Below are 21,624 nucleotides of genomic sequence, written 5' to 3'. Positions count from 1 at the left end.
CTACCCTGGGAACCGCTACATGCTGTGGGTGCGGCCCTAGAAAAAAGACAAAAAGCCAAAAAAAGAAAAAAAGAAATAATCCTAGGAAATACTCATTGTGCTGTTCAGATCAGCCTATACAATAACCAGTAGGAATAAGGTCAGTTAAGCAGCAGAAATCATGGCAAAGAGTACAGGCTATAGAATTAGATCTAGATTTCTCTTCTGCCTGCACCTCTTTCTTTTTTTTTTTTTTTTTTTTTTTTTTTGTCTTTTTGTCTTTTTAGGGCCGCACCTGTGGCATATGGAGGTTTCCAGGCTAGGGGTCAAATTGGTGCTACAGCTGCCGGCCTATGCCTGAGCCATAGCAACACCAGATCCAAGCCGTGTCTGCAACCTACACCACAGCGCACAGCAACGCTGGATCCTTAACCCAATGAGCAAGGCCAGGGATGGAACCCACCACCTCAAGGTACCTAGTCGGATTCGTTTCTGCTGTGCCACGACAGGAACTCCAGCCTGCATCTCTTAAGCTAGTTATTTAACCACTCTTAGTCTACATTTCCTCATCTGCAGAATGAAGATAAATACACCAATTTTTTAGAGTCATTAGAATAAATGAGATCATGCATATAAAGTGCTTAGCAAAATACCTGGCACACACACAGTAAGGGCCACATAACCAAAATTTTCATTATTATATACTGACTACCAATAAAATTAGACCAGAGTGCCATATATAAAATTTCATTAGACAAAAAACTATATATTTTGTTGTAAAAAAATTAACTGCCTTTCAAATAGCTAAAAGTAAGTATCTTGGCTTATATTTTAAAATCTTGGGTTCTACAAAAAAATTTTTTTTATAAATGTATTTAGTACACAACTCAACGTATATATCGTTCAGAAATAGTCTAATTTGCCAAATCTGAATGTGGAATATCTCAAATGAGTACTCTGAATCATTACTCTGGCTTGCCAAGCATCTGCTGAAAAACGATCAGTTCATAAATAAGATTGTTTTAATAAATTAATGTACTATATTCCTACATTTTAATAAATTAATGTACTATGTACTCTGATAGCATATATCCTGGAAAATATCTATAATGTTAGGTGTATTATTTAAACCAACAAACAAAAGTGAAAGATGTCAAAGAACAATTTGTTTCTACTGTACCTTAGCTGCTTCCTTACTGCATACACTTGTTCTACTCCTTGTGATACTAGTTCTTGAATTTTATGTGCTACCTGAGGATGTAGACGTGAGGGTAATGCACAATTCTCATCTCTAATTGCAGTATCCTCTTCTTCAAGAGAAGACATAGGAAAAGGGGAAGGTGATAAAGGGAGGCAGGAAGTCTCTAATTCATGATACTGATGAGCCTGTTGCGTAGGTAGCTGTACATACCACCTAACAAGAGAAGATATTTAAAATCATACTACTAGACAAAGGCAAGGGTTATAGTTACTTGAATTGAACCTGGGCCTCAGCAGTGAAAGCACCAAACCCTAAACCACCAGACCACCAAGGAACTCCCCAGTCATAGTTACTTATATTAATACGCATCAAAAGAAGGAATAATCTTTTAAGAAAATACATGTGATTGTATCATATTACATAAGTATAAAACTTTTAAAATTTAAATAAATTAAATAGAAATAAAATACATATAAATAAAATTTAAAATGTCCTCTCAAAACCTTTTCTTTCTTCAAATGGCTGCACCCACGTCATACGCAAGTTCCTAGGCCAGGAATTGAATCTGAGCTGAAATTGCGACCTACGCTACAGCTACAACAATGCCAGATCCTTTAACCCACCGTGCTGGGCCAAGGACTGAACCTGTGCCTGCACAGTGACTCTGGACACTGCAGTCAGATTCTTTTTTTTGTTTTGTTTTGGCTTTTTAGGGCCGAACATACAGCATGTGGAATTTCCCAGGCTAGGGGTCTAATCGCAGCTACAGCTGCCAGCCTACACCACAGCCACAGCAATGTGGGATCCGAGCCACATCTGAAACCTATACCACAGCTCAGGGTAATGCTGGATCCTTAACCCACTGAGCAAGGCCAGGGATCAAACCCACGTCCTCATGGATACTAGTTGGGTTTGTAATCCACTGAGCCACAGTGGGAACTCCCTGCAGTCTGATTCTTAATCCACTGTGTCACAGCAGGAACTCCCTCTCTTAACTTTCCTAAGATTGGTTTTATACCCAATTTAAAAAAATCTTTATACACTCTTACAGACTTTTACTATGACCTTAACATTAAGGAGGGTGCAGGATTTAAGTCTACATGAAAATGGTATTCAAGATTTCATATTAAGTAAATTTTAATAAAGTCTCATTACAAAATAATGAGACTTTTAAAATCATTATCTTTGGAAATGTGTATTTTTGTATTCCTCCACCATTTTGTTCCCAAATTACAACTTCTGTGTTGTATCTATAGTCATTCTAACCAAAGAGTAGATGTAATTCGGTGCCTATAAAGACTGAGCTATGTCAGAATCCCCTCCGACAGGAGCTCAACATACTGCCTCTACAACACTCCAGCTCCTGTTGCCCCAAGGAGCAAGAGAATATAATGCAATGCAGAAAAACAGACACCAGGAAAATAAATTGATCTGATAGAATACTGTTTTAATAAATATTTTTATATAAAATGCTTGCATTGACTGACTGTGTGAAATGGGGCCTACTTAAAAATTACACGAATGTTCTGAAGGATCTAATTATTGACTATATTCATTTTTCATTATACTGAAAATTTTTCTAAAGATCACAACAACTGTATTCCATACATTTAACTCCATTACACAATTGCAAATTCTTCCCTCAGACTGGCATATAAAGGAAAGTAATAAAGAGAGCTAATATTTCTTATTTAAAACCTGAAGCATAAAAAAATATAAAATGGAATTTTATATATGGTTTAGAACACAAATTTAGCAGCCATAAGTAATCTAAGATGGATTTAAAAAAATATATATATATATTTTTGCAAGTTCAGCTTCTAATAAGTATCTGAAACAAAGTATTAAATATATAATGAAATATGTTGTTAAATACATATTTGTCATTTGGGGAAAAACAGTATACAGAATTCTTTGGTCAAAATTACCCACAACATTTGGCAGATAAACTGAATAGCTATACAGCAAAAATCATTTTAATACCCAGGAAGCTACAGGTAAGAACCATTTCTTATTGAAATAATTGAAAACCACTTCTTAATGAAAAACCATTACAAAAAACATTTCTTAATGAAATAATTGAAAACCATTTCTTAATGAAAAACCATTATAAAAACCATTTCTTTTTTTTTTCTTTTTTTTTTTTTTTCTTTTTGCCTTTTCTAGGGCCACACCAGCGGCATATAGAGGTTCCCAGGCTAGGGGTCTGATTGGAGCTGTAGCCACTGGCCTATGCCAGAGCCACAGCAATGCCAGATCCAAGCCAAGTCTGCGACCTACACCACAGCTCACGACAACGCCGGATCCTTAACCCGCTGAGCAAGGGCAGGGATCAGACCCGCAACCTCATGGCTCCTAGTCAGATTTGTTAACCACTGAGTCACGATGGGAACTCCATAAAAACCATTTCTTAATGAAATAATTGAAAAACATAATATAATTTCCCTTACAGACAGAATTTTTGCAAATAAAACCAAGTAATCTGTAAAATAAAAGAACGACATAAATGTCATACCTAAGAACACCACCAGCATCCACCAAGTTCTTCTTTAGCATGTTAAAGGCTTTCTCCTGCTCCATTCGGATGATTTTCCTGTCAATTTTGGGGTCTGTAGGAACTCTATACTCAGGAAACTTCTGTACCTTTTTAATATAAATCCTTTTTGTAAGAAAAAGAATTTGTTTCATTATATAATAATTTAAGAAAATCTAACTTAAGATCAATCAGAGGTTTACTTTAAGGCGCTCCATGTGGCTCAGAGGGTTAAGAATCTGGCACTGTCACTGGCTCAGGTAGCTGCTGTGGCATGGGTTCGAGCCTTGGCCCAGTAAATTCCACATGCCATGGACTAGGCCAAAAAAAAAAAAAAAAAAAAAAAAAAAAAAAGACATGAATCTAAGAAGTTCAAGCATCAAAATTTAGAGAAAATTTGATTAATCTAGAGAGCATTCAGATGACCATGCAAAAGAAATGGCATATTCCCAATACATAATACTTAGCAAATTAGCAATAATCATTACTGGTATTTCTGTTGTGGCTCAGCAGAAATGAACCTAACTAGTACCCATGAGGATATGGGTGTGATCCCTGGCCTAGTTCAATGGGTTAAGGATCTGGCGTTGCCTCGAGCTGTGGTATAGACTGCAAACATAGCTCAGATCCCATGTTGTTGTAGCTGTGCCATAGGCCAGCAGTTGCAGCTCAGATTCTACTCATAGCTCGGGAACGCCATATGCTGAAAGTTCTGCCCAAATAAAACAAACACACACACACACAGAGACAAAAAAATAACAACAACAAAAAAAACCCCAGTAATCATTACTTTAGCAAAAACATCTAAATAATATTTTTTTTTCCTGGATCTGTCTCTTCTCCATTCTCCTGGAAGCTATAAACACACTTTATGCCTGGATTACCTTCATACTTTCCTTCCAGGGCCTCAGGGCCTCCAGTTTTCTTTTCTTTTTTAAACTTTTTTAGGTCTGCATCCTCAGCATATGGAAATTCCCAGGCTATGCAACCTATACCACAGCTCATGGCAACACTGGATCCCCAACCCAGTGAGAGAGGCCAGGGATCAAACCCACATCTTCATGGATTCTAGTCAGATTTGTTTCTGCTGTGCCACAAAAGGAACTCCCCAGTTTTTCATGTTTTTAAATCCACTTGCTATATCAATGCCACAATAATTCTTCACATTTGTATTTCTCTGTTGAAGAATGTATCTACTCTTTTTTTCCTTTCCTTTTTAGGGCTGCACCCTCAGCATTTGGAAGTTCCCAGGCTAGGGGCTGAATCAGAGCTGCACCTGCTGGCCTATGCCACAGTCGCAGCAATGCAGAGTTGGAGCTGAGTCTGTGACCTACACCACAGCTCACGGTAATGCAAGGTCCCCGACCTGCTAAGCAAGGCCAGGGATCAAACCCACATCCTCATGGATACTAGTAAGATTCATTTCTGCTTCACCACAACAGGAACCCTGCATCTATCTGCTCTTTAATCAAGTACAAATTTTTTAGCAGCATTCATGGCATTCTATATGATTCTAGCTTATTTAGCCATATTTTAATTACTTAAAATATAAAATTGCTTTTTTTTTTTTTCTTTTTTGGCCACCTTGTGGCACGTGGAATTTCCAGGCCAGGGATGAGATCCGAGCCACAGTTGTGACCTACACTGCAGTTGTGGCAACAGAGGATCCTTTAACCCACTGTGCCAGGCCAAGGATCAAACCTGCATTCCAGTGCTAGATATTGCCAATCCTGTTGTGTCACAGAGGGAACTTTGAAAAGCCTTCCCAACTGGTTTTACTTATTTATTTATTTTTGCCCTGTTTGTGGCACATAGAAATTCCTGGGCCAAGGATCAAATCCACACCACAGCTGTAACCAGAGCCACAGCAGTGATAACACTGGATCTTTAACCGCTGAGTCTCGAGGGAACTCCCTTCTTAATTGGCTTTAAAAACTTTTTGAGAATGCTGAGGTTTATAATATGAGCTATAATGCTAAAATAAAATGTTCCAAAGCTCAACTACATCCAAACTTCACATGTTATTTTTAAACTTCATCTTATGATTTAAAACACTTTCAAAGTGTGAAAAAAGAATATTACTAAAGGGTATTATCAAAATCTTTTATTGGTGCACATTCTTCATTTTCACCCACGGCAATAACTACTCAGTAGTCCTAGTTCACCTAAAATTTACTATGTTGGTGTTATACATTGCTGGTATGAATATAATTGGTAAAAATCACTCCACAAAGCAACTACGCGCTGTCAACATTTAAAAAGAATATAACCATTACCCTAGAAATTTCATTTTAAGGAATTTATTCTACGGATAGACCTACACAAGTGTACAGATAGGCACAATATTATTAACTGCAGCTTTGTATATAATAAGAATACTTCTCAGCCTACATGTTCATCATTGGAGGACTAAAGTAAATGACAATTCATCTATAAATGGAATATTATATGGCTATTAAAAAGAAGGACCCATGTAGTTCCTATTGTGCCTCAGTGGTAGCAAACCTGAATAGTATCCATAAGGACATGGGTTTGATCCCTGGCCTCACTCAGTAGGTTAAAGGATCCACTATAGCGGTGAGCTGTGGTATAGGTCGCAGACGGGGCTTGGATCCCATGTTGCTGTGGCTGTGCCATAGGCTGGCAGCTATAGCTTGGATTTGACCCCTAGCCTGGGAATCTCCATATGCCATGAGTGCAACCCTCAAAAAAAAAAAAAAAAAAAAAAAAAAAGAACTGTGAAACTAATATAATATTATATGTCAATTATACAACCATCTTTAAAATCAATCAATAAAGGAACCAGTTCATTTTTAAACAGACATGGAACCAGCTTTCAGATATATTGGGAATGAAAAAAAAAAGTATAGAGTAGTATATATCATTATATTCACACTAGTATGAAGCATAAAGAGCTGTGCAGTAAATAACCACAATAGGCATTCAGTATGGAAATAAATCAATGTAAATTCATAGCAGGAAAGAAGGTGTGGTACTCCTAAGTTTAAGGAAATGAAATACTAGTAATCTTTACTGAGATGTTCACCATTTATGAGGATAAAATAAGGTATACACCCAAATGCATATACACAGAATATCTTTGCAAGGTTCCTCAAGAAACTAGTAAGAGTTGTTGCCTTAAAGTGGGACACAGGAAGCAAGGGTGAGAGGAAACAGATTTCACTGTATACTTTTTAGCACTGCTTAAACTTAATAGAAATGTGCATATTAGCTGGTCAAAAACAAGTACTTAATGAAAAAGTAAAAGAAAATAAAACTTACCGGGCTGGACAAGTGGCTTTGTAGAGCTGACAAGACCTGCTTTCCTGCTCACTGATTTTTTTTAACTGGAAACCTTTTCTTCTTGGCCCATACTGACACTCCATTACCACAGCTCTACTCCCTGTGGGCCAAAACCAACTATTGATATTAATTCAAATATCCATCTGTTCTGGATATTAATTAAAAATAACTTGGTTGTGGCAATGTCAAATCTAGATTTCCAACTATACATCAGTAAGTAGGGAAGAAAACATCAGTAAGTCTTATTAAGATGTACAAACACAAAGGAGTTCCCATTGTGGCTCAGTGGTTAACGAATCCGACTAGGAACCATGAGGTTGCGGGTTCAATCCCTGGCCTTGCTCAGTGGGTTAAGGATCTGGCGTTGTTGTGAGCTGTGGTGTAGGTCACAGATTTGGCTTGGATCCTGCGTTGCTGTGGCTCTGGCTTAGGCTGGTGGCTACAGCTCCGATTCGACCCCTAGCCTGGGAATCTCCATATGCCACGGGAGCAGCCCAAGAAATGCCAAAAAGACAAAAAAAAAAAAAAAAAAAGATATACAAACACATAAACTTTAAAGTTTATTGTAACAGATACCAAATGTACCACATTATGGTAAGGAAATAAGCAAGTACCACATTTACTGAATGTCAACTGATATTTACACGCATATGATTTTTTAATAATAAAGTTTTACTACTTTATAAGTATAAATTAGCAAATGCTACATTTGTTCGTATATATTAACAACAATTTAAATTTTTATTTCCTTTTTTTTTTTTTTGTCTTTTTAGGGCCATATCTGCAGCACATGGAGGTTCCCAGGCTAGGGGTCAAATCAGACTGTAGCTGCTGGCCTTCCCACAGCCACAGCAACACCAGATCTGAGCATCTGCAACCTACACCACAGCCCATGGCAACGTCAGATCCTTAACCCACAGAGTGAGGCCAGGGATCGAACCTGCATCCTCATGGATACTAGTCAAATTAGTTTCCACTGAGCCATGATGAGAACTCCCTTATTTCCTTTTTCTATTTGAGCTACTAGAATAGTGTGATGACTAGCCTTTAAGATGGCCCCAGTGATCCCTGCTTCCTAGTATCAACGTCCTTGTGTAATTTCCTCTCCAGGAGCATGGACTAGACTTATTAACGTACTTCTAATGAATATGGCAGGAGTCACAGGATTTTTTTTTTTTTTTTTTTTGCCATTTCTTGGGCCGTTCCTGCGGCATATGGAGGTTCCCAGGCTAGGGGTCGAATCGGAGCTGTAGCTGCCAGCCTATGCCAGAGCCACAGCAATGTGGGATCCAAGCCGCGTCTGCAACCTACACCACAGCTCATGGCAACGCCAGATTGTTAACCCACTGAGCAAGAGCAGGGATCAAACCCGCAACCTCACGGTTCCTAGTCGGATTCGTTAACCACTGCGCCACCACGGGAACTCCAGGATGTTATTTTTGATATTAGATTATTAAAAAAAAAAAACAAACCTGTGACTTTCATCTAGGGTACTTTCTTGCTCTCTCTGGTTGAAATCAGATGTCATTCAATAAGGTAGCTCTGTGGAAAGGCCCGCATGACAAGGAATAAGGCCTGCCAACTGCCAGGTAAATGAGCTTCAAAGCAAATCCTCCCCTAGTTGGGCCATGAAATGACTGCAGCTCCAGCCAAGACCTTAAATACCATCTTATGAGAGAACCTGGGGCAGAACCACTTGCTAAGCTGCTCTTGGACTCCTGACCCAGAGAAATTGTGAGACAATAAATGTTTGCTGTTTTCAACTACCAAATTTGGGGTAATTTGTTACACTCCAATAGACAATACAAACAAGTAGATGTGAAAACTATACAATGTAAGTTTTAAGTTGAATATCCTAATCTATGTAGAATAGGGCAAACTTTTCAGATGTAAAACCAAAAACACCATTCATGAACAAAAACGTTGCTAAAGCTGACATTAACTGCTATTTAAAAGACATCATAAATAATGGTAAAAGGAAAATCAGTTTGAGAATCAGTATTTTATAATACATAAAACAAAGAACTAATATGTTGAGTATAAATAACCAAAAATAGGAGTTCCTGCTGTGGTGTCTCTGGAGCGCTGGGATGCAGGTTTGATCCCCTGGTCAGGCACAGTCGGTTAAGGATTTGGCAGTGCCGCAGCTGCAGCACTGGTCACTACAGAGGCTTGGATCTGATCCCTGGCCTGGGAACTCCATATGCCATGGGGTGGCCAAAAAAGAAAATAAATTTAAAAATAAAAAATAAATTTTAAAAATGAAAGTAATAAAAGAACCATAGATAATTTTTAAAAATAAAAATTAACTATCAAACAGAAAAATGGCCAAAGAAGGAGTTCCCATTATGGATCAGCAGGTGAAGGACCCAGCATTGTCTCTGTGAGGATAAGGGTTCAATCCCTGATTTCACTCAGTGAGATAAGGATCTGGTGTTGCCGTAAAGTACTACATAGGCTGCAGATGTGGCTCAGATCCAGTGTTGCTGTGGAGTAGGCCTCAACTGTAGCTCTAATTCAACCCCTAGTGTGGGAACCTCCATATGCTGCAAATGTGGCCGTAAAAAGAAAAAAAAAAAATGGCGAAAAGCTATGAAGAGACAATTCAGAAAGAAAAAAAAAAAGGATATTAAATAAATAAAGAGAAGTTTATCTTCACTAGTCAAAGGGAAAGGCAAATTAAAACAACAGTAAAATACTACCTCACACTCCTCAAATTGGCAACAATAAAAAAATTTGATGGGAGTTCCCTTGTGGTTCAATGGATTAAGGATCCAGTGTTCTCACTGCTGTGGCTCTGGTTATAGCTGTGCAAGGGTTCAATCTCTGGCCTGGGAACTTCTGCATGCCGCAGGCACAGCACCCCCCCCATGCCCTGGCCAGAAAAAAAAAATTGACGATGCACTAAAACAACTGAATTGAAGTTCCCATTGTGGCGAAGTGGAAACAAATCTTGGATCTGGCGTTGCTGCTCCTGTGGCTATGGCCAGTGGCAACAGCTCCAATAAGACCCCTAGGCTGGGAACCTCCATATGTTGCAGGTGCGGCCCTAAAAAGGACAAAAGACAAAAATAAATAAATAAATAAAACAACTGAATCCACTGATCAGTCTTAAAGTTATAAATGGTTACATACGTAGTGTTAAAAGGACATAGCATACCTACAAAGTATTCTTGGAAAATACTTTAATGAAGATTAAATCTGCAATTAATCAAACCCCAAAGATCTAAAAGTTTACAGAAAATAAAGAAGACAGATAAAGGAATATGCTTTAAAACACCACAGAGGAGCTCCCATTGTGGCTCAACAGTAACAAATCTAACTAGTATCCATGAGGATGAGGGTTCGATCCCTGGCCTGTTCAGGGGTTAAGGAACCAGCATGCCGTGAGCTGCAGTATAGGTTGTAGAGACGTGGCTCAGATCTGGTGTTGCTGTGGCTGGAGTAGGCTGGCAGCTGCAGCTCCGATTCAACTCCTAGCCTAGGAACACCCATATGCCACGAGTGTGGCCCTAAAAAGCAAAAAAAAAAAAAAAAAAAATTTTTAATTAAAAAAACTACCACAGAGATGGAATCAGCAAAATCTCGAATATAGCAAACTCTACGGGACAAACAACCTGAAGGAAAAGAGGAGAGAAATTTTTAGATGGGAAGAAATTTAACTAAATTTAATCTGTTAACTTCACATGCGAATTTGAAGAAACCTATGAAAAAAGAACTATGAGATAACTGGAGAAATGTGAGCACTGGACAGTTTATGACATTATGAAATTACTATTAATTCATTTACAGTGTGATAATGGGATTATCATTATATTTTTATATCTATGTAGAGAGTCCTTATATTTCAGATACATTCTTCAGTATATTTTATATACTTTAGTAAGTATTGATGAAACAATCATCTAGAATTTCCTGTAAAGTCACCTTGGGGAATGAAGAAGTGGGGTTATAAATGATACAAGAATGACCACATGCTGATACTTGTTAAAGCTGGATGACAGATACACAGAATTATGAGATTTCATTTATTATTACCGCTACTTTGATACGCATGTGAAAACCCCCATAGTATAAAGATTTTAAAAAAACCTGACAATGCTAAATCACAGAATAATGTGGGAAAGGGAAATTTTCATACATTGCTTAAAGGACTAAACTTGATACAGGCTGTCAATCCCTCACATATGATTCTGAAATTTAAAAAGCACAGGAGTTCCCGTGGTGGCGCAGTGGTTAACGAATCCGACTAGGAACCGTGAGGTTGCGGGTTTGATCCCTACCCTTGCTTAGTGGGTTAACGATCCGGCGTTGCCGTGAGCTGTGGTGTAGGTTGCAGACGCGGCTTGGATCCCACATTGCTGTGGCTCTGGTGTAGGCTGGCAGCTACAGCTCCGATTCGACCCCTAGCCTGGGAACCTCCATATGCTGCAGGAGCAGCCCAAGAAATGGCAAAAAGACAAAAAAAATAAAAAAAAATTAAAAAATAAAAAAAAATAAAAAGCACAGAAAACAGGAGTTCCCATTGTGGCTCAGTGGTTAATGGATCCAACTAGGAACCATGAGGATGCAGGTTCAATCCCTGGCCTTGCTCAGTAGGTTAAGGATCCGGTGTTGCCATGAGCTGTGGTGTAGGTTGCAGACACAGCTCGGATCTGGCATTGCTGTGGCTGGGGTGTAGGCCAGCAGCTGTAGCTCGGATTAGACCCCTAGCCTGGGAACCTCCATATGCCACGGGTGCAGCCCTAGAAAAGACAAAAAGACAAAAAAATTAAAAAATAAAATATAAATAAAATAAATAAAAAGCACAGAAAACAAATTCTTTTGGAATTCATTTGGCTATAAAACCTGACCTGAACTTTTTGAGGCTAGTTATACCCTTATTTTCCATTTAGTGTGATTATCCATTAAGTACTACTGTGTTTTACTATAGGATATGATCTATAGAATACTTGCTAGGAATATTCTGTAATTTATTACCATATTACATTATAAAAATTTATAATTCTGAAATACATCTGGTCAAAAAAATTTTAGAGCAGGGATTTTTGGACCTGAACAACCACTTTAGAGAGCAACTTGAGATAATCCTGTACAGACGAAAGATGCATACTTCATAACTTACCAATTCCACTTTAATGCCTACACTCTAAAAAAACTACTTCTAACTATCCAACAGAAAATGTACATTGTAGAGGTTAGACTATAGGACTCTTTGTAATACTGACAAGATGGAAACAACCTTAAATGATCATTAACAGAAAAATAATTGTAATTTGGTCATATGCTGAAATGATCAAATCTAAGTAATGGTTTAATATTATATAATTTAAATTATAATAATATAATATATAATATAATAATTTAATTGGTTAACTAGAATCTGTAAGTATCAATATGGTAGATTTCAAAAAATGAGTGAGTGAAGTTTCCCTAAAAATGCCTATAGTTTACTACTTATATAAACTTTTAAATATTCAAAATAATAAAATGTTATTATAAATACAAACATGTACGGTAAAGTATAAAAATACAGACTGGAAAAATACACACTAAATTCATGTAGTGGCTCCATGAGGAGAGTTTAAAAGGGAAGAGAACTAGGAAGGAGAATAAAACTTGGGGCAGAAGGGTTACATCTTTCTCTAAGTAGTTCTGTTTATCCTCAAAGGCCCAGGATGAGGCTGCAACTCCTCCAGTGGAGTCAGTGCCCCGACAGTTCCGAAATAAAACATTTATTTTAAGGTTCTCTGGGGTCGGCTAGTCCTAGTGTGACTCTGAAAATTTAGACTCTACTGCTTTAGTAAACACTAACCCAGTGTTTGAGAAAGCTGTCTGTAACATACCTAGTGGTTGGGAATGCTAATACTAGAATTCTATCAAATAACTCTAGATTGTATACAAATGCTATACAGTAACTCCAGAGCTATAAGCTATATAAAATGGACACAGATTTTTTTCCCCCCACAGGACAAAACAAGAGAGAAGAGGGAGTTCCCGTTGTGGCTAAGTGGTTAACGAATCCGACTAGGAACCATGAGGTTGTGGGTGCCATCCCTGGCCGTGCTCAGTGGGTTAAGGATCTGGTGTTGCCGTGAGCTGTGATGTAGGTTGAAGACGTGGCTGGGATCTGGCGTTGTTGTGGCTCTGGCGAAGGCCGGCGGCTACAGCTCTGATTAGACCCCTAGCCTGGGAACCTCCACATGCCGCAGGAGCAGCCCAAGAAATGGCAAAAAGACAAAAAAAAAAAAAAAAAAAAAGAGAGGAGAAGATATCTGGATTGAATGGAAAAAAAAAAAAAAAAACAAACAACCATCCAACCAGCTATACATGTGTAAAACAATAAAACTGCTCTATTGTTTAGTTTCATTGAATAGTTCTACCTGGAATTTGAATATTTTTTACTTTCTTTTTACCAGTATAAAGTATTATTTATTTACCCTAATATACTAAAATACAACCTTACAACATAAAATAATTATATTTACTCTAAGTTTTCTTTTCAATTTAATATACATTCTCATCAATTAAGTCAGTTATCATCTAGCAAAATGAACATGTATCACCACAGGAAAAACCGTATTTTCACAATAGATCATGGCTGCTATTAAACTTTTAAAAATAACTCTTTAAAAAAGTACCTGCATTGACAAATGGGATTCCATCATATGGGACATACTGAGATTTCCACATCAAGCGTGTAGCTGGCTTGGCTGGGCTTGGAGACTGACGGGTCCCCCAAACACTCTGTGTTTGCTGTTTGTGAAATGTTAGGACACTTTCTAATTCAGTCTCACTTACACAGTAGCCACGGTATGAATCTCCAATTTTCTGCATGTGGAAATTCAATAACAAAATTATTAGTAAATATGTATCACTGCACAAAAAATTTAATAAGGCAGTTATCCAAGATGAAGGACTCCAAAGCTTTCAAAAGACAATGCCATTTCTCCCCTCAGAGCAATGGTCTATTACAACCAATAAGTCTGATCTGAACTCAATCAGCATCAATAAATGGATGTCGTCCAGGAGCCTGTTAGAGAATATAATGTTAAACTCACTGTTACAGTATCTTTATCAAAATCATGCTTAAGAGAAATAATATTTAGGGAAGATAGCTTGAAGAACATACTGTGTATCCACTCTTCCAAATATTTAAAATTCTATCCCTGGATCCAACTAGGTCAACATAAAACCAGCCACAAATTACTAGTTCCCTTTGGGGCTTCTTTTTCTGAAACTGATTTTGATACAATGCTATGAGTCTATCTGAAAATTGTGATTTTTATCTCTTATAAAAAAGATGTCAGGAGTTCCCATCATGGCTCAGCGGCAACAAACCCGACTAGTATCCATGAGGATTCAGATTCAATCTCTGGCTTTGCTCAGTGGGTTAAAGAAAAAAAAAAAAAAAAGTCAAATAATTTTTTTTTTTTTTTTTTTGCTTTTTAGGGCCATAACCAGGGCATATGGAGGTTCCCAGGCTAAGGTCCAATCCAAGCTGCGTCTGCGACCTGCACCACAGTTCACGGCAATACTTGATCCTTAACCAACTTAGCGAGGCCAGGGATCGAACCTTAAACCTCATGATTCCTAGTCAGATTTGTTTCTCCTGCGATATGACTGGAACTCCAAGAATTTGCTTATTATATCTCAAGATTCTTTTTATAAAGATCTTTCTCTGCCTGGGAACTTCCATATGCTGTGGATGCGATACTAAAAAAAAAAAAAAAAAAAAAAAAAAAAGATCGTTCTCTGAAATTCCTATCTGCCTTAGTACTAAAACTAGTTAATGTTTTCTTTTATGCTTGTGGAAATTAGCATAACTAGTTTTACCTGATGGATAGAGAACTTAATAACTAAATAGGTTTCCCTTTTGAAATGCAGATGCTTAGATTAGACATGTGTTGTGTGTGTGTGTACAGACAGACACACAGACACACATAATCATTAAGATATATATTTCTTACTTCCATTTTACGGTTCCATTCTTGTTTTTCTTTATTCTTTAGCTCCCACTTTTTAACTTCCACCTTGCTAATATACTTTATGTATTTTTGTAAGCTGTCTTAAATTCTTCCTGAAACAAGGCAAGGTATAAATAAATCATGTAAATAAACTGATATTATCTATCCATAACCTTATGAGTATCCCTCAAGTAGAAGAAAAGCTTTTTCTATAACAGAGAAATTTTTTAACTGTGATCTTTTAAACTGAAATACATTTAGAAGTTCCCTTGCAGAGCAGTGGGTTAAGGATCCAGCTGTTGCCACAGTTGTGGTGCAGCCACAGCTGTGGCATGGGCTTGATACCTGGCCCAAGAACTTCCACATGCCACAGGTACAGCAAAAAAAAAAAAAAAAGCATTTAGACCTAGAATTGAACGCATGTATGTTTCCTATAAGAGCAGAGATGTGGGGATACGGATTTTTTTTTTTTTCCTTGGCCATGCCCACAGCATGTGGAAGTTCCCAGGCCAGGGACTGAACCTGTGCTGGCAGTAACCTGAGCCCTTGCAGCGCAATGCCAGATCTTCAACCCACTGTGTCACAAGGGAACTCCAGGAAAAGGGATCTTGTTCCTTCTAATTAGACTAAATAATTCACCTGGCAAGAATACATTACACAAAAGGAAGGTTAGAAACATACTGTTGTAGGTATACTTTGGGACATAATAAAAAGAGATAATCTGGGGAGTTCCCTAGTGATGCAGTGGGTTGAGGATCCGTCATTGTCACTGCAGGGACTCAGGTTGCTGCTGTGGCACAGGTTGGGAACTTTTACATGCTGAGGGCACAGCCAAAAAAAAAAAAAAAAAAGATAATCTGATGCCAAACAATACATTATGTACAATTTCCCCTAAAAATAGAGAAAATACTTATGCTTATGAATTTTCTTCTAGCCTAGATATTTCTTCATCAAAATAATCACCTGCAAAGAAAATTAGGAACATCAAGTCTAGCCATAATGTGTTTTTTATAAATAAAATGAATACAGAGTATATAATGTCAATGAAAGGAAAAATTCAGAATTAGTACAATGTAATCAGGTCCACATCAGGAGATAAAAGTTCAAATTTCTATTGAAATTTGTCCAACTAGTACATTTTGGTCAAATCTAAAAAATACCTATAAGAAAAATATTAAATGGAAATTCAAAAAGTAAAAAGGACTATTAAACAATATATTGAAGCAAAATGAAGAAAGTATTTCTTCAGTCATTAAACAAAAGGGTTTTTTTTCTTTCTTTCTTTTTATCTTTTTAGGACCATACACATAGCATATGGAAGTTCTCAGGTTAAGGGATAAATCAGAGCCACAGCCACTGGCCTATGCCACAGCCACACCAGATCTAAGCCACATCTGCGACCCACATCACAGCCCACAGCAGTGCTGGATCCTTAACCCACTGAGCAAGGCCAGGGATAGAACTCACATCCTTGTGGACACCAGTCGGGTTCTTAACCCACTGAGTCACAACAGGAACTCCAAAAACGTTTTTCACTATTAATATAGCTTGGAAAAAAGAAAGAATCCTTCACTGTTGGAGATAATTCAGTATGCTGGGCAGTTTTAACTAATATTTTAAGATATATAATATTAGATAAGCCACACAATATACCATGATATAAAATGAGATAATTTGGCCACATAATTGCTAATGCTTTTATGTTCATAGCATTTCATGAAGTTTAGAATAATGATTTTTAAAACCCTCATTAAACAGCAAGAATAGTAACTTTAGGGAGTTCCCGTTGTGGCTCAGTGGTTAACGAATCCAACTAGGAACCATGAGGTTGCGGGTTTGACCCCTGGCCTTGCTCAGTGGGTTAAGGATCCAGCATTACCGTGAGCTGTGGCGTAGGTCAAAGACACAGCTTGGATCTCATGTTGCTGTGGCTCTGGTGTAGCCAGTGGCTACAGCTGTGATTAGACCCCTAGCCTGGGAACCTCCATATGCCAAAGGTGTGGCCTTAGAAAAGACAAAAAAAAAATAATAATAATAATAGTAACTTAAAAAACCAATGAAGGGAGTTCCCATCATGGCTAAGAGAAAAAAAATCTGACTAGCATTCATGAGGACACAGGCTCAATTCCTGGCCTTGCTCAGTGGGTTAAGGATCCAGCGATGCCATGAGCTGTGGTGTAGGTTGCAGACGTGATTCGGATCCCACATGGCTGAGGCGTTGGCCAGCAGCTACAGCTGATTGGACCCCTAGCCTGGGAATCTATATGCCACAGGTGTGGCCCTAAAAAAGCAAAAAAAGAAAAAAGAAACCAATGAAGGAGTTCGCGTTGTGGCTCAGCAGGTTACTAATCTGACTAGTATCCATGAGGATGTGGGTTTAAGCCCTGGTCTCACTCAGTAGGTTAAGAATCCAGTGTTGCTATGAGCTGTGGCATAGGTCACAGACATGGCTCAGATCCCATATTGCTGTGGCTGTGGCAGGCAGCTACAGCTCCAATTCGACCCCTAGCCTGGGAACTTCCACATGCCACACATGCAGCCCTGAAAAAGGAAAAAAGGAAAAAAAAAAGAAATAGAACCAGAGAAAAACTATGACTAACAAAAAAAAGTGTGAGGGGGGGAAAAATCTTACTCTCTGTGACTTAGAAAAGCAACAAGAGTGATAATGTCCTACTAAGTGTAATACATCATTAGACCTTACAATTAGAAATATTCTCAAAATATTAAAACTTAAGTAATGTTTGTCCTTCCCACATTTTAATATTTGTTTAAAACAATGAAGTATTTTAATAATTAAATACTTATTACTATGTATGGTGTATGTGTTGAAAAGCATGGCCTTCCCTCAAAAAGTATATAGTTTAAATGCTACATAATAATGAACAACCCAAGATAGCAAATAATTAAGAATGGTAATGGCAATAATTGTCAAATAATTTAAAGATATAAATAGGTAAAAGATAAAGTAAATCACTAGATTATTACAGAAAAGATATATAGGGATTGCATTGGGATTTGAAGAACAGTAGTTAGAAAGGTAAGTAGAAGAAAAAAATAACTTAGGAAATGGAAATAAAAAGATGTGGAGGAGGAGATAAAGGGAAATTCTCAAGTGTTTGTAGAAAGTAGAAAGACTGGGCTAATACAAATGAAAGATGCCTTGGAGAAAGGAGGAAGTAAAATAGGACAAGATAAGGTGATACTAGATTATGGAAGACTTTGAATAAGTAGCTAAATGATGTGGAAAAAATAATATTGAACTTATGAGGCAGTGAGAAAAAGACAATGAAGGTAAGATTTAAAGATAAGTAGTTTTAGGGAGTTCCCGTCGTGGCGCAGTGGTTAACGAATCCGACTAGGAACCATGAGGTTGCAGGTTCGGTCCCTGCCCTTGCTTAGTGGGTTAACGATCCGGCGTTGCCGTGAGCTGTGGTGTAGGTTGCAGACGCAGCTCGGATCCTGCGTTGCTGTGGCTCTGGCGTAGGCCGGTGGCTACAGCTCCGATTCAACCCCTAGCCTGGGAACCTCCATATGCCGCGGGAGCGGCCCAAGAAATAGCAACAACAACAACAACAACAACAACAACAAAATAAATAAAGGTAAGTAGTTTTAGAAAACTGCAGAGTTAGGGAGTAGAAATGGAAGAGTCAAAGAGATGAACAGGAAGGCTGTTACTATAATTGGGTCCAAGATAGCAAAGTTCTGCAGAAGAGTCTTCCCGACTCCCAAAGAGATACTTTAAAGCTACAAGAATCAGATGACTATCTGAATATGGGAAAATAAAAAATTAGTCTAAAACTTTATTTTAGACTTTTCCTTAGAAAAGTTATTTGTTACTATACAGGCAAGGCCTTTAGTAAGTAGAATGAGTTGTAGCATAGCAGATAATTTCTGTTTAGGGTATGGTGAATTTGAGATGAAATCCAAGTAAGCTTCAAGTAAGTAGCTAGAACAAAAGCAAGGGCAGAAATAAAGGACTGGTGATACAGATTTGGGGATCATTTTTATAAAAGTGAGAATTGAGGAGTTCCAATTGCGGCCCAGCAGAAACAAACCTGGCTAGTATCCATGAGGATGCTGTTTTGAACCCTGGCCTTGTTTAGTGGGTTAGGGTCCAGCGTTGCTATGAGCTGTGGCGCAGGTCACAGACGGAGCTCGGATCTGGCATTGCTATGGCTGTGGCTTAGAAAAGCAGCTGTAGCTCCGTTTCAACCCGTAGCCTGGGAACTTCCATATGCTGCACCTGTGGCCCTGGAAAAAAAAGGGAGAGTTGAAAGTCAACAAAGTTGATAAGCTCCTCGAGGGATACAATGTAGAGAAATAAGACAAGGTCAAACAGTGAACCTTGAGAAATTTCCACTGAGAATACGAAAAGAAATAAGTGCAACCAAAGAAAGAGAAAGAATCATAAAAAGTAGAGGGGTTCCTATTGTAGCTCAGTGGTTTAAGAACCTGACATAGTATCTTTGAGGATGCAGGTTCAATCCCTGGCCTCTATTAGTGGGCTAAGAACCTGACATAGTATCTTTGAGGATGCAGGTTCCATCCCTAGCCTCGATCATTGGGTTAAGGATCTGGTATTGACGCAAGCTGCGGCACAGGTCACAGATATGACTCGGATCCCACATTTGCCATGGCTGTGGCACAGGCCAGCAAATGCAGCTCTGACTTGACCTCTAGCTCAGGAACTTCCATATGCCTCAAGTGTGGCCACATGCCTTAAGTGTGGCCATAAAAAAGAAAGAAAAAAATATATATGTAAAAAGAAGAAACAGGAGTTCCCGTTGTGGCTCAGTGGTTAACGAATCCTACTGGAACCATGAGGTTGCAGGTTCGATCCCTGGCCTTGCTCAGTGGGTTAAGGAACCGGCGTTGCCGTGAGCTGTGGTGTGGGTTGCGGACGTGGCTCGGATCCCGCGTTGCTGTGGCTCTGTGGCTCTGGTGTAGGCTGGGCGGTCGCAGCTCCGATTCAACCCCTAGCCTGGGAACCTTCATATGCCGCGGGAGCGGCCCAAGAAATGGCAAAAAGACAAAAAAAAAAAAAAAAAAAAAAAAAGGAAGAAGGAACATGCCAGTGAAGTTTTATGGAAGACAAGAGAAAAGAGTTACAAAAGAAGAAATGATAGTGAAGTGTGAAGGGATTGACATGATCCCTACTTTAATAGAGCTTACCATCTCTAAGGAATAAAATGATAGATGAGTTAAGAATACAAACATAAACAAAATATTACAGAGACAGACTCCATCAGTTGTATGCAAAAGTGGCCATTTTGTAGTTATAACCAACTAAATGAATCTATATTGGATTATTGTAACTCACCTCACAGCTTCTAAGACGACAGGCCCATATAGGTGTGTTAGAAGAAAGTGGCTGAAGTGGAGCCAATAAGGGTTCTTCAAGGCTTCTGGGACAGAGAGAATACATAAAACTATACATTACAAGTTACACACACATGGCATTCAGCTATTTTATCCTCTTAGCCAGCATCAAAGACAATACGGAGGAGTTCCCATCTGCTCAGAGGAAACAAATCTGACTAGCATCCATGAGGATGCAAGTTTGATCCCTGGCCCTGCTCAGTGGGTTAAGGATCTGGCATTGCCGTGAGCTGTGGAGTGGGTCGCAGATGTGGCTCAGGTCTAGTGTTGCTGTGGCTGCAGCGGAGACCAGCAACTATAGCTCTGATTTGACCCCAAGCCTGGGAACTTCCATATGCCGCAGGTGGGGCCCTAAAAAGACAAAACAAAAAACAAAAAAAACTGAGACCATCAATTACAAACTGTAATAATAAATAGATTGGTGTGATAGGTGTAATTATGATATTATGTAATCATTTCTATTTTATCAATTGCTAAAATGAAGATCCAAGTTTGTTCTTCCAAATAACTGTAGTCTCAAAAAATTAAAGTGTTTTATATATTTTTGTCAGAGCTTATTTTGTATTCTTCTCATTAAATAGTTATTTTTCATTTAACAAAAAAGTAAGCTAATAAATCATCTTTGGGTGACTTATTAACAGTAATGTATTATGCCAAGCTCTAAGACTAAATTCACAAATATATTAACTCTAAAATATTTTCATAGAATTAAAAAAATAAATAATACAAAACCCACATCTGTATTTCCCTAAATTTTTATAAAGTGTTATTTTAAGGCAAAAATAAAAGCTGAAACAGACATTAATAACATTTTAAACACTTTACTACAGAGGAATTAAATGCCTAAAAATGTGAGGAACCATTAAAAATTTCAGGAACTTGGAGTTCTTGTTATGGCTCAGTGGTTAATGAATCTGACTAGGAACCATGAGGTTGCAGGTTCGATCCCTGGCCTCATTCAGTGGGTTAAGGATCCGGTGTTGCTGTGAGCTGTGGTGTGGGTTGCAAAAACAGCTCAGGTCCCATGTTGCTATGGCTCTGACGTAGGCCAGCGACTACAGCTCTGATTAGACCCCTAGCCTGGGAACCTCCATATGCTGAGGAGCAGCCCTAGGAAAGGCAAAAAGATTAAAAAAAAAAAAATTTCAGGAACTAGAATCAGTATTTCTCTCTCTCTCTCTCTCTTTTTTTTTTTTTTTTTTTTTTTTGCTTTTTAGAGGCACACCCATAGGTGTGAAGGTTCCCAGGCTGGGGGTCAAATC

General features: G+C 38.3%; 1 protein-coding gene across 14 annotated transcripts in view; it reads right to left on the bottom strand.

The window, feature by feature from the left end:
* CARF (calcium responsive transcription factor) overlaps nucleotides 1-21,624 on the bottom strand; it is a 72,258-nt gene that overhangs the window by 31,114 nt on the left and 19,520 nt on the right. For 10 of the 14 annotated variants that reach the window (XM_021075548.1, XM_021075552.1, XM_021075545.1 and 7 more), the window contains 5 exons: nucleotides 20,304-20,388; nucleotides 13,658-13,847; nucleotides 6,996-7,116; nucleotides 3,696-3,839; nucleotides 1,160-1,393 (listed from right to left, as the gene is read on the bottom strand). In XM_021075548.1, the coding sequence (XP_020931207.1) occupies nucleotides 1,160-1,393; nucleotides 3,696-3,839; nucleotides 6,996-7,116; nucleotides 13,658-13,847; nucleotides 20,304-20,388 (774 nt within the window). Of the gene's footprint in view, nucleotides 1-1,159; nucleotides 1,394-3,695; nucleotides 3,840-6,995; nucleotides 7,134-13,657; nucleotides 13,848-14,986; nucleotides 15,097-20,303; nucleotides 20,389-21,624 lie in introns of those variants that run through there. The other 4 variants (XM_021075553.1, XM_021075554.1, XM_021075557.1 and 1 more) reach the window with 3 other exon arrangements.

Source organism: Sus scrofa, chromosome 15 (assembly GCF_000003025.6).
Source record: "Sus scrofa isolate TJ Tabasco breed Duroc chromosome 15, Sscrofa11.1, whole genome shotgun sequence".
Classification (NCBI taxonomy): Eukaryota; Metazoa; Chordata; class Mammalia; order Artiodactyla; family Suidae; genus Sus; species Sus scrofa.
This window is presented reverse-complemented; position numbering and strand designations above follow the sequence as displayed.